This window comes from Helianthus annuus, chromosome 14 (genome assembly GCF_002127325.2).
Source record: "Helianthus annuus cultivar XRQ/B chromosome 14, HanXRQr2.0-SUNRISE, whole genome shotgun sequence".
Classification (NCBI taxonomy): domain Eukaryota; kingdom Viridiplantae; phylum Streptophyta; class Magnoliopsida; order Asterales; family Asteraceae; genus Helianthus; species Helianthus annuus.
In genome coordinates, this window is record NC_035446.2 from 141,367,658 (window position 1) to 141,380,707 (window position 13,050).

The 13,050-nt window shown below is 37.0% G+C and overlaps 1 protein-coding gene and 2 non-coding genes across 3 annotated transcripts; all 3 read left to right on the top strand.

Annotated features, from left to right (window-relative positions):
• The first annotated feature begins 4,445 nt into the window (after positions 1–4,445).
• On the top strand, positions 4,446–8,473 carry LOC110904016 (protein LONGIFOLIA 2). Its single transcript, XM_022149822.2, has 5 exons — positions 4,446–4,869; positions 5,453–5,493; positions 5,650–7,098; positions 7,210–7,360; positions 7,447–8,473. Exons 1-5 carry the CDS (start codon positions 4,722–4,724, stop codon positions 8,232–8,234), a joined length of 2,577 nt encoding a protein of 858 aa, XP_022005514.1. The 5' UTR covers positions 4,446–4,721; the 3' UTR covers positions 8,235–8,473.
• A 727-nt stretch (positions 8,474–9,200) lies between these two features.
• TRNAT-CGU lies at positions 9,201–9,272 on the top strand. Its single transcript has one exon. It is a non-coding gene; the product is annotated as a tRNA-Thr (tRNA).
• A 103-nt stretch (positions 9,273–9,375) lies between these two features.
• Positions 9,376–9,447, top strand: TRNAT-CGU. Its single transcript has one exon. It is a non-coding gene; the product is annotated as a tRNA-Thr (tRNA).
• Positions 9,448–13,050: the final 3,603 nt, after the last annotated feature.

Genomic DNA, 13,050 nt, shown 5'->3' on the forward strand with positions numbered 1-13,050 from the left:
CCACGATTTGGCCAAAGCGGAGCGCTTTGGTGTAAAGTCAACAGACAAGGACTAAGCCTGTCAGTCCTTGTCTGTTGACCTGGTACCAAAGTGCCTCGCTTTGGCCAAAGCGCGACGCTTTGGGGGGTGTGGAAATAAGGTTTGTGTGTGTGTTTGTTTTGGGGGGAAAAGTGAGGTTTTGGTGGACAAAAATGGGGTGTCGGTTTGTTGTTTGGTTGTATTTGATTGTGTTTTTTTGTTGAAAAGTTGTAGATTTTTGTTTTATTTTTATTAAACATATATAATTTAAAGTTGGTTTATAACGGTCGTTTAACGTGAGTGTACCAGATTAAGCTGAGGCACCTCATCAAGTGGTTGCGGTTGTGTTCGTCGACGACGAACATTTCATCCACGTAAAGCTTGAATAATCCAATCCAATGCCTCCCCCGAACTATCTTTGGACTTTGAAAAGAACAGTGAGTGCACCAGCCTGGCATGACTTAAACAAAGATCGAATCGACGCATATCGAAGGCTAATGTACTCACTTGTTGACCTTAATGTTTTCCCAGATGTTCAAGATATAGGTTAAGCATGCATAATTGTAATCCTATTAAATCAGTTATAATCCAAAAGTGTGTTTGTGATTGTTATTGTTCAAAAGATGTGCTTCTATCATGAGTAATGTTTGTTCGAATCTCACCCACACGACCCGTACGGCCAAAATACGGCATAATACGAACAATGGAGACATACTATGCCATAACAAACAATCTACACGCTAATACGACTCTTATAGACAATCTACGCAATAATACGACACTTACAGACGGTAAGCGTCATGATACCGAATGTCACCGACACGACACGGCCCGTACGGCCAAATTACGCGATAGTACGGAACAATAGTGACAATAAACGTCATAATACGACATTTAATGATAAAATACATCAAATACTGATCCGGTAAGACGTGTATACATACAACACGGCACGTTGGCCTACAAGTGTAATCAAAACAGAATCACACGAAATCATGGAATACGGCCACTAGGACTGTAAACGAACCGAACGAACACGAACAAGGCCTTGTTCGTGTTCGTTCGTTAAGGAAATAAATGTGTTCACGAACGGTTCATGAACACTTACCGAACAAGATTTTATGTTCGTGTTCGTTCATTAAGGAAATGAGCGTGTTCGCGAACAGCTCACAAACACAAACGAACAAAAATAAATTCGGCGAACGCGACGAAGGATAAAGATAGATGGCCTAGAGTGTAGCACTCGAACTTGAATCCCTTATTGTGGAACGGAGGTCGATTGTATTCGTGGATGTAAATAATGAGAAATGAAAAGAAAATGATGTATAAACAAGGTGAAAGTGGGTTTCCTAGTTTAATTGTTAGGGAAATAAAATAAATAAAAGTACAAAGATCTTCAAATAAAACACAAACATACGAACATAAACGAACGCAAATCAACGAATGTTCACGAACACCTTACCAAACGTTCACGAACACAATCGAACGAACGAGACATCTGTTCATGTTCGTTCAATTAACTAATCGAACGAAGTTTCTTGTTCATGTTCGTTCGTTTATTAAACGAACGAACATAAACGAACTTCCCGCCGAACGGTTCACGAACTGTTCGCTGAACGTTCGGTTCGTTTACAGCCCTAACGGCCACACATGTGACCGAACTTATCGGGAACGTGCCGTATAGACCATAAACTTCGTAAAATGACTTGTAATAGCAAAATACGTCACGATACGACAATGGCATTTAAAAACAATTGGTTAACATTTATAAAAACAATGGCATAATGAAACGTATCTTATAAACGACTGTTATAAATGAACTATAACTGGTACACTCACATTAAACGACCGTTATAAATCAACTTTAAATTATATATGTTTTATAAAAATAAAACAAAAATCTACAAATTTTAAACAAAAAAAAACACAACCAAATACAACCAACCAACACCCCATTTTTTTCCACCAAAACCTCACTTTTTCGCCAAAAAACAAATAGTCAGACCTAAACGTCCCGCTTTGGCCAAAGGGGGACACTTTGGCCAAAATCTATGACTTTTAAACAAAAAAACACAACCAGACACAACCAACCAACAAGCCAACACCCCATCTTTTCCACCAAAACCTCATTTTCCCCCAAAAACAAACAATCGGACCTAAACGCCCTGCTTTGGCCAAAGCGGGACGCTTTGATACCAGGTCAACAGACAAGGACTGACAGGCTCAGTCATTGTCTGTTGATTTTACACCAAAGCACCCCCCCCCCCCCCCAAAAAAAAAAAAAACAAACAGTCAGACCTAAACGCCCCGCTTTGGCAAAAGCGAGGCGCTTTGGTACCAGGTCAACGGACAAGGACTGACAGACTCAGTCCTTGTCTGTTGACTTTACACCAAAACCCTCCGCTTTGACCAAAGCGGGACGTTTCAGTGTATGTGAATAGCCAAAGGGCGTGTGTGAATAGTCTGAGCTTTTTAAATCGAGTTCTTTGTTTAATAAAATCATCAATTACAAGAATAATGTGTATGCTTAACCTTTATAATGTTCTCCATTTCCACATATTCTGAAATCTAACATGAAATGTTTTTTGTTTATGCCTATTACATCTTTATCAATTTCAGTACAGAATAAAAAAAAAACATGACCCGACCTGACACAACCTTTCTTCGATCGATGATTTTACTTGATGAGATCTCGAAAACAATGATCACTCACATAAGACTTGTGTCCTGCTCGGTTTATATAATTATATGTTCATATATGGATCTTAACATGTAAAATATTGCTAGCATCAATCATGATCCACAAGATTCTTATCAACGATCGATCATGTAGTCATTATTATAAATAATTTGATTCGACATCCATGCCCACCAATGATTTGACTTGCATAACACCACTTTAAAACGTGTTAATGCACATGGTGATTGGGTAGGGGAGAAAAGTTAGGAGCTTGAAGGTGTCATCATGTGCCTACAACAACAATGATACACACTTCAATGACCCTCTTCTTATCACTCCTTTCCTCTCACATCTTCCACATTGCTAGCTTGTACCTCATGCAATAATACTTGTACCTTCATTTCATCTACAACATGCATAACATGACTTGTAGAGTTGTAGTTGTACACCCATGTAAATCATTGTACTAGATGCAACAATGGGTACATGGATTCACATGATGAAGGTTATTCATCCCATCCCATCCCATCCCATAAAGGAATGTCATAAAGAAGATGTGAGAATTTGGCACCTAATGCATTTCTAGTTTGGTGCAAAAGCTCCAAAGTAAATATATTGAAACAAAAGTACAAGTTAGTACCTGCGGTACTAGTCTAACTTGATGGTTTTCCGGAATCAGACCATAATCACTGGTCCAAGTTTACCACTAGTAGAGCTTCCTTGATTTCCGAGGATATTTGTGGTCCATCAAGGGTGTCATTCAAGATTCCTACTAAGTAAGTACACCTATGGTAAATGAACCACATTAGCTTCAATCAATGCACCAATGCCAAACAACCTAAAAAGATATGTACAAAAGGAACATGCAAAACAAAAAAAATAAAGCAAGAAACATCAGATGAGGTGAAACTAGACAGACATTCTATGTCATGTGATAATTTTTTTTGAACGACAAGGAACAACGTGCCAACCATCGTGACACAGGGCGCTGTGACCAAGGTCGACTACTCGACCGCCGCCAACCCCTTGGCTCTCCCAAATGCGAGGAAACCTGACCTCCACCCGCCCGAATGCACGACAATGAAATAATCGGAAAAACTTGATTCCCATCCAAGACGAACCGGCGCCACCCGTATTCGCCCTTCACCTGGATGTCGTAGAAACTAATGGGGAAAGTGAGAGTCGAACCTGAGTCACAAGCAACACCAAATCTTTCCACAACCACTCCACCACCACTACCTCATTGGCAATGTCATATGATAATTAAAAAAGAATTTTACTCATACACCCTTTATGACTTTACTACTGCATAAAGTACAAGTCATTGTTGCATGGCTGCTTTTAAAAATGTGGAATTAAATAAAGGATGCATGCATTGCATTTCCATTTAATAACTTGAGAGGGTCTCCTAAAGAACAGTGAAGTTATAAGAAATTACCATTCAACCCACCAGAAACAAGGATAGGATTGTTGGAAGAGGGGTAATTTGGTGATTTTGGAAAAGAGATATGTTTGGCAAAGCGGTTTAGAAGTTGAAGTTGCCAGTGCATACATGCATTTTACTTGTATTCACCTGACAAACACCACATGAAGAAGCCAGAGTCCAGACCCTACCCACATTATTCTTTCCACATGGAAAAGTGGAAGGCCAGTGCAGATCTGACCCACTCTCTCTCTCTAGAATTTGTTAGTTAAATTAATAATAATGTTTATAAATATATGGATATACATATATAGTGACAGCAAGTAAGTTTCCCTCTCATTCTTAAAATTTGACACCCAATTCAATTCCCACAAAAATAACAAACAACAATGCCTCCATCAAATACCCTTGTGCAGCAACTCTAGCAGTCTTTCTTTCTTTCAAGAACCTAAAAAAGCTACAAACTTTGGATATTTTAGTTTGCACCCAACAAAAGAAAGCATCTTATGATATCAATCCAATCCAATCCAATCATCTTTTCATAACATCTTCAAGTCTTAATTAGAAGAAGAATTCAAGAATCTGTTGTGGTGCAAGCAAATGTCTAATACCTTAAGAAGAGATGATACACAAGAGCTGCAGAAGCAATTAGGATGCATGAATGGGATTTTTCAGATCTTTGACCGGAGATACCTTCTTGGTCAACGCCGCCATAGCCATAGCCACAACCAGAAGAAGCTACCTCAAGGTATGAATATATGTGTTCAATTTATTTTTAGGCTTATTGAAATTGTTTATCTGTAACAGCTTATTTTACATCCAAATAATTACATAGCAGTCCCAAACAACTTATTGTTGTGTCAAAACATTATTATTATTATTATTATTATTATTATAAGCAATTTTAATTTAATATTAATCCCAGCCTTCCATCTAAGACAGTAGTAGATATAGCAAGTAACAGAAAGATAGATGAATTTCGGGTACCCTTTACAAGATTGTTGCAAGATATTTATAAGATAACATGTTTCTTGATTACTATTATATAGAATTACAGAGTGCTAAAACAGGTGCATCTAACTAGTATAGCTTATAAGATTTTAGATGTTCTAACTAGTGTAGCAGCGCAACTTGTTGCCCGTTTACCAACTATCTCAATGTAAATTCATAACTTGATAACTTTAAAATCCTTAGATGTTCATATTAACTACAAGTAATACTTGTTGCAGTATTTGTTAGCTATATATCATATGTGCATATATATGTATAATCATCATATGTTAAGCACCTTGTTTCGATAATATCTTAACCATATGCCAATCTCTATGCAGGTCAAAGTGACAATGGTGAAAAAGAGGTCAAGAATGTTAAGGTATGCATCGAAACTTTAGATTATAGTCACCAAACTTGTATTTTCTTTGCGAAAATTTTGTCCAAAATCGTTCACTTGGAATACAGAGTGATTTTTAAAAGTAGTTAATTCAGTTGCAGAAATACTAACAGAAACTCATTGTTTTTTCATTTGCAGGATAAAGCCGCAAAGGCGGTGGTCACAAAAGAGGAAGACAGGGTCTCCGTTGAACTGCCAAGAAACTCGTTTTCGTCTTCCAGCTCGTCTACTGTCATGTCATCATTAGATTATAGCAAAAGAGTTCAAACAGAAGTGTCCTCTTCTTGCCAAAGTGTCATCTCCGAATCCTCTTCATCTCCATTTTCACGCCGAAAAAAACCAAATTTATCTATACTATCACCCGATATCCGAGCTGTAGTCAAAGATTCAATGACGAGAGAACCCCGTGTAGTGTCAATCGCAAAAGACGAACGAGTAGGCACCGCAATGAAGCATATCGACTCTCCGAGGCCATTTCCGCCTCAAAAACACGACAGAAGCAATCAAAACCTCAGGGAGACAGCACGGTTTTCGTGTGACGGGCGGGAGTCACGGTATCAGTATATGAAGATCAAAGAGCTTCCGAGGTTGTCGTTGGATAGCAGACAAGGGTATATCAATAATTCTGCCAATGATCTGATAAGTAATAAGCGACCGTCAAGTGTTGTGGCGAGATTGATGGGTTTGGAAGCTTTAACTGGCACCAATGATGAAAGTAAAACGTTGAAAACAAACAGTTGTTTAAATGAAGAACCGGTAATCAATTCAAGATCAACAAAAGAGGATAAACAAAAGCATGACTCTACTTCTGTTTCTCCACAAAGGGGAGTCAAAGTCAAAGTCAAAGTCAATCATGTAATGACAAGAATACCCCTGGAAACGGCTCCATGGAAGCAGGAAGGCGGTGGTCGGGGCCCGTTCAAGATTAAGGAAAGCCCGTCGCGAGCCGAACAGGCTTCCCGGTCAATTTATGATGAGATTGAGAAACGGTTGACCGAAAACGAGTATAAAACAGCTGGGAAGGATATCAGAGCGCTTAAGCAGATTCTAGAAGCAATGCAGAAGGCAAAAAAGAGGTTGGAGAATAACGAACACGCGTTGGATAATAGCAGCATTGATGATACTTTGAGCCAGAAAGTTGACCAACCAGTTTCCCCGACTACAAGTCAACAAAAGGTCAAACACGCAGATGCAAGAAAGGAACCAGTTGGTAGGAATCGGTTGAAAGATCCGACTCTAAGAGACAGGAAGGTAACGGGTAGACCACCGTCAACTTCGAGTTTTCCAGAACATTCTGGAGCTGTGAGCCCAAGACTGCAGAGATCAAAGAACAGTATGCAGTATGGGCCATCGTCCGACTGGACCAGGCCCAAGAAGCAACCCAGTATGCAACGAACAATACCGGGTTCAACAAACAGAAACTCAAAAGCAAAGTCCATGGATCCACTGCAAGACAGCAGTGAAACAAGATATATAAGTCCACAAAGTGATACAGTTTCCTTCCAATCAAAAAATGATTCAGAAGTAGCGAGCAGCGAGTGGGCCCAAGAGGTCATTAGCCCGTTTCGACCCAAGGAAAACCAGAGGGTAAGTGAATGTACTTTAATGGTTTAATCTGTTTAACTGATGCAAATTCACACATATACACAAGCACGAAGTGCAGTGATTTGAGTTAACGTTACCTTTTTTTTTCAACAGAGTAATATCACGGAAAGGTTGACTGAAGAGAAGCCGACAGTTGACCATGCTAAACATACCATAGAACAACCCAGCCCGGTCTCGGTCCTTGATGCATTCTACACAGAAGAAACACCGTCACCAGTAAAGAAGAAATCTATTGCATTTAATGGTACGCATACGGATGTATAAATCTATCTACCTAATTTCATAATTCACATACCAAGTATTAACCTTTTCATCTCCTTTTCATTTCAGATGTTGAGAACTTACACTATGAAGAAACACAAGATCAATCAAGAACGAATAAGTTGGCAAACAGAACAAGCCCGGATCGGTATTCTAAGTTCAACACAATGAAACTAGAAAGCGTAAAGAACTTAGTTCACCAAATTGAAATGTTGAACACACACACTGATGATTCTACTGTCGATCGCACAGTAAAATCTTCGTGCGATGGTGAAACAGGAGATCGCGAATACGTAGAAGATATCATATTAGCCTCGGGATGCTTAAAAGACCTGGACCGCACAACCACAATACTTCAACTTCATCCAACTGTCAGTTTGATCAACCCTGGTTTGTTCCACGTGTTAGAGAAAACTAAAGCATGCACAGAGCTTACAGACGACCTATACAACAAAAACTTCACAGCATCAAAAATCAGAAGAAAAATGGTATTTGATACAGTGAACGACGTTCTTAGCCACAAACTAGCCATGTTAGGTCCTTTCGGGCCACACAAAGGAAAAGTTCTGAATGGAGACAAGTTACTTAAAGAATTATGCGCAGACTTAGACGGTCTGCAAAACAAATCAGAAATAAGCGGATATGATGAAGATGATGAAGTTACAAACATCCTGAATGTGGATGTGAATAAAAGGTCACCAGACTGGGATGAACATTGTCATCAGGTTCCAGGTGTGGTGTTGGATATAGAGCGGTTAATATTTAAAGATTTGATTAGTGAGGTTGTCAACTTTGAGGTAACGAATCTGCAGGACTGGCCCGTGAGGCCGCATTGCAGGCGACTGTTTACCATGTAGAAGTTGAAATCTTGCGCGGTTTATCTTCGCTTGGTTTAGAAGCATAAGGTTAGTTTAGCGAAAACATGTATTTGCAAAGCGAAAAAAGCTTATTGAAGGCGTATAAACTATAATACAAACTAACTGCATTTATGTATGTATATCTTGTTTGCTACAACTCATGGAATTGTAATAACTGAAGCAGCATGTATTGTACAATGTTTGACCATTATTGTGAAAGGTGTTTGAAATTTGTTATACATTTTCAATGCAAGCAATGTTGTGACCAAATTTCTCCCAATTTCATACCGCTTTATTTCAACATATTAAGAAAAACAAAACTGAAACTTAATCTATTAAATATCAGGCGTGCAATATAAGCAATACCTGATCTTACCAATGGTACACATACGTTAGGGTTTCCGCGATTCAACGAGAAAGCTGCAAAATTAGATACCAAACACTTCGATTCGAGCGGTTTGAACTCAAACCACTAAAACACGGGAACTCAAAAAGTAATTTATCCTTAATAGCGATTAATCGGATCGTGATTTTATATGTAACTTTTAGTTATATATATACACACACATTTTTATATGTAGTTTTTTAAGTAGACATGTTTTAACCCCTCATTCACCCATTTTTTAAGTAATTGACGGGAATTTATAAGGTTTGGCCGGAACCTGGCCAAAATTTGGCCAGAATGGGACCGCCATTGACCGCCTAGTGATTAATCAGACATTAATCGATGAACCTCAGATTATTGATTAATCGGAGATTAGTCGGGATTTTTACGACCATGATTCGAATTTGAAAAGCGGGGTAACTAACTTGATCGAATAAAGGTGGAATGGTGGAGTGAACTCTTAACTAAGACCCGGATCTGTGGAGAGTCGATCCGAGTCCTACAATTAAAGAGAGTTGGCTTCTAGTTTGAGGGAGCAAAATGGATCATTATATTACTCTCTGTTTAAAATAACAGCATCTGCTTCCGTAGCATAGTGGTATTGCGTTCGCTTCGTAAGCGAAAGGTCGCGAGTTCGATCCTCGCCGGGAGCTTGTTTTATTCTCCTTTATTTGTTTTTAGCCCAATTGAGTCCAATTTCCAGACCAAAATCTATACGTTTCTGAAATTTCCAAAATATAGCTAGCCTCATCAAAAGCTTCCGTAGCATAGTGGTAGTGCGTTCGCTTCGTAAGCGAGAGGTCGCGAGTTCGATCCTCGCCGGGAGCTTGTTTTTTATACCTAGTCCACATATAATTTTGTATACATGCAGCGGAATGGGATCAAATACAAACACTTAAGTTTGTAAGAACCATAAGAACCAATACATAATTGACAAGTGTCCATTAATAAAAAATTAGTTTAGGGGTAATTTAGACTTTTTGACCATATTTATTTATAACTAATTAAAAATAATTACAAAAAATATAATCAGCACAACACTATATAATTAGCACAACATCATTAATCGTTCTTCATTATCAGCACATCGTCCTCGAATCGTTCTCCATTATCAACATAAACGACATTAGCACAACATCTTCAATCGTTCTCCATTATCAGCACACCAGATGTGCTGATTATATCTACTTTTGGTGTTTGTTTGTATTATTTTGTAATTAACACATAATCAGCACCTTATTAGCACAAATATAAAACACCTTTTGTTAACTTTTTTTAAAAAACACTTTTATAAATACAAAAAGGTATAGCAATATGGTACTCATATTAAAGATAAAAAAATACTTGATTTTATGGTATATATTTTTAAAAAAAATAATGAAGTATATAAAAGTTATTTTAGTTTAAAAAACCTTGGTGGAATTTGTATTTAATAGAAAATGGTCAAATGACTAGCAATTTTACAAAATTACCCCTAATTTGTTAGTAGTAATTTTTAATTATAAGAGTTTTATTTATAATCAATATCAACCCTTGATTTAAATTAACAATGGTTCAGATCTGTTCTTACGGTTCTTATAATTAGCACTGTTTGTACAGGATCTCAACCCTACATGCAGCTCAAAGGAAATTCATATAATATTTCGAACAATAATGAGTTTATGTCTCATATGAACAATAAAGCTAACTGTAATTTTTTATTAGTTTTTCATTTTGTCGCTGCTTCTTTAATCTTGGAACTAGTTAATCCCGATTTCATGTTAGGTTAGTTGACTAGAGGTAGTTATATACTTATTTATATAATTATATGTACGTGCATATTGATGTGTTTTCCCTTCAATTATAAAGAGATAATCATAGATTGAGAAATAAAATATTCTTGCAATATTACTATTTTTGTTCTATATAAATTCATAGTTAAACTATATTTCTTCTATACACTAGTGTAATGTAATGACAAGTAAACTGCACCAATAGACTTTTATAGTGTGAATCAAATTTGGCTACTTTATTTATAGTTGAAACCTTTTGTTAAATGGGTGCCCTTCATTTTCATACACCATCATGTGTGCACCACAAGTCAAGATTTGCAACTCATTGTTTCAGTTACTCCTTGTAAAAAGGGGACACAGGAATGCAACAATAGCAAGGTTTCTACAACCTTCTAAACTATAAAATGCTACAAAAAGGGAAGTGATTTATGCTTTTTGTAGCATGTAAAACAGCCATATCATTTCCTCCCAACCTTGCAAGATTTGACTCCATTGATGACACTGTTTCATTTCCTATAAAGTCGGTTTGTGAACTGGAAATCGATGGCTCAATTCAACGGTGTGAAGTTAGTTTGCAACGAAACTAACCCATCTGAACAGATATAGGATTAGAAATTTACAAAACTTTTATATAATTTAAAGATGGTTCAAGATAAAATCTAATAAGTATCCAATCACACCCATCTGAGCAATTCATCAAGTTTGAAGATCTTGAAACTTGGAAGCTTGAATCTGCAAGTGGAAACATTGAATCAAGGGTGTTACTACTACATTACAATTACTTTAATGGGTGAAGTGTAGCATGAGGTTGTACCTTGTGGAGTTGTGGTGTTGATTTCTAGTAAAAGATGGTGGGTGGCAAGAGAGCAGATGACTTTCTAGATTTAGTTCCGGCCAGAAGTCCTTTGGAGACAGGTGACATGATCTGATCGGTGGCACTTGCTAGAACAAATTAGAGGTTAACAATTCAATTTGATGGGTTAGTCTTGGGAAGAGCTACAGATACAAGACAAAAGAAGGAATGGAGCAGTTAAAGAGTAAAAAAGTACATCCTAACGCAAAAGAGCATTTCGCAGAAAGAGTTATGTAGTCAAAGCAACTTCGTCACTTTCGCGTACCCATCGGACGACAGCCTTTTCGTGAGTTCCTTAGGGACCGTATTAGAGGTTAACAGTTCAATTTGATGGGTGAGTCTCGGGATGAATTAGAGGTTAATAGTTCAATTTGATGGGTCAGTCTTGCTAACTTCGTCCCAGTCCATTAGTTATGTTAACAAGCCGGTTTGGCTTAGCTGGGAAAAAGTTTGAGCTCGAGTCTTAACTTTTTTTTTAAATTTATTTTACACGTTGATTAATAAAAGAAAAGAAAAAAATAGCATACATGTGAATTATTTTGTTTTTTTTTTTACTTTTAAAAATTGAGAGGGGTTCAAAATATCATATGTATTGCATTTATTTTATAAATATTTTTATATGTTACTATTGTTAATAACCGGTGGGATTCCACGTGCTTTGTGATGGGTTTCCGGTCGCAATCGATTTTTCTATTACAGTACCGACACTTAATATAGCAGCTAACACGTGTAATATATCAACTTAAGACCACAAAAAATGCATCTCGCCAAAGACTTCAGACTAGACAGGGTATACACCTTAAATGTTGTCTATCGAGAGGTGTTACGTGACGAATGAACTGCTTGTGTTGAGAACGTAATGATTTTTTATGCATTTGATGGTTTACGCAATTACATTCTAAATATAGTTACCTGATTATATTATTTTACGCACCTTGGTCACTTTTACTCACTTATTTATTTTTCTCTTACAAAAAGATTAAGAATTTGTTATGGATAAAACAAAAAGTAAAATGAAAGATGTGTCAGGTATCTATCTATCGATCCTATATTATATATAACAATAACATGAGAAAACATATGTAACTAAAATACTTAGCATTTTTTTAGTTCCCAAACCTGCTCCAGCTACTACTGATGTGTCAGTTAAAGAGGTTAATAGAAGAAATTCGTCCTCCAAAGGATGAAACAATTAAACAGGAAGAGATACAAGAAATTCTGAAGAACCATGATCTTTATGATGACAAATGGTGGTGTGACAATATAGATGACATCCTTGAGATGTTTAAGACGTATGATTACTAAATTGATATCATCATGATGCAAAATACTTCACACTTGAGCTTTTAGTTTTCATTTTTTATGTTTAAGACTTATATTTCCTTATTCGTGTGTTACTTTATTTTACTTTTATATTTAAGACTTATCGTATTCGTGTGTTACTTTATTGCATCAATGGTTTCTTGAAGCACTTGATAATTTAAATGTCAAATTTAATAATTACTAGACATGTGTAACACTTACGACAAATGTTACCATAAATTTACACGAATAAAAAAACTACTAGAATCAAGTGTCGCAATGCAAAGCATGAACCCCAACGCATCACGCGGACACCCTACTGATACGTGGTTGAAAACCGGTGCTTGTTTGATGCGTGTCAGTGTGTATATATTTTTGATGTATATTTAAGTCCTTTTTACACTTTTAGCCAAGTTTTAAATTTATAAAACACGATATTCACTAACACTAAACACACATATGGGCAAGTGCACCCATCGTGGACGTAGTATAGTGTTGGTAAGA

Coding starts and splice junctions, on each gene's coding strand:
- LOC110904016 (XM_022149822.2), top strand. CDS start 4,722: ATGTCTAATACCTTAAGAAGAGATGATACACAAGAGCTGCAGAAGCAA. Junction 4,870..5,452: donor CCAGAAGAAGCTACCTCAAG/GTATGAATATAT, acceptor ATCTCTATGCAG/GTCAAAGTGACAATGGTGAA. Junction 7,099..7,209: donor GACCCAAGGAAAACCAGAGG/GTAAGTGAATGT, acceptor TTTTTTCAACAG/AGTAATATCACGGAAAGGTT.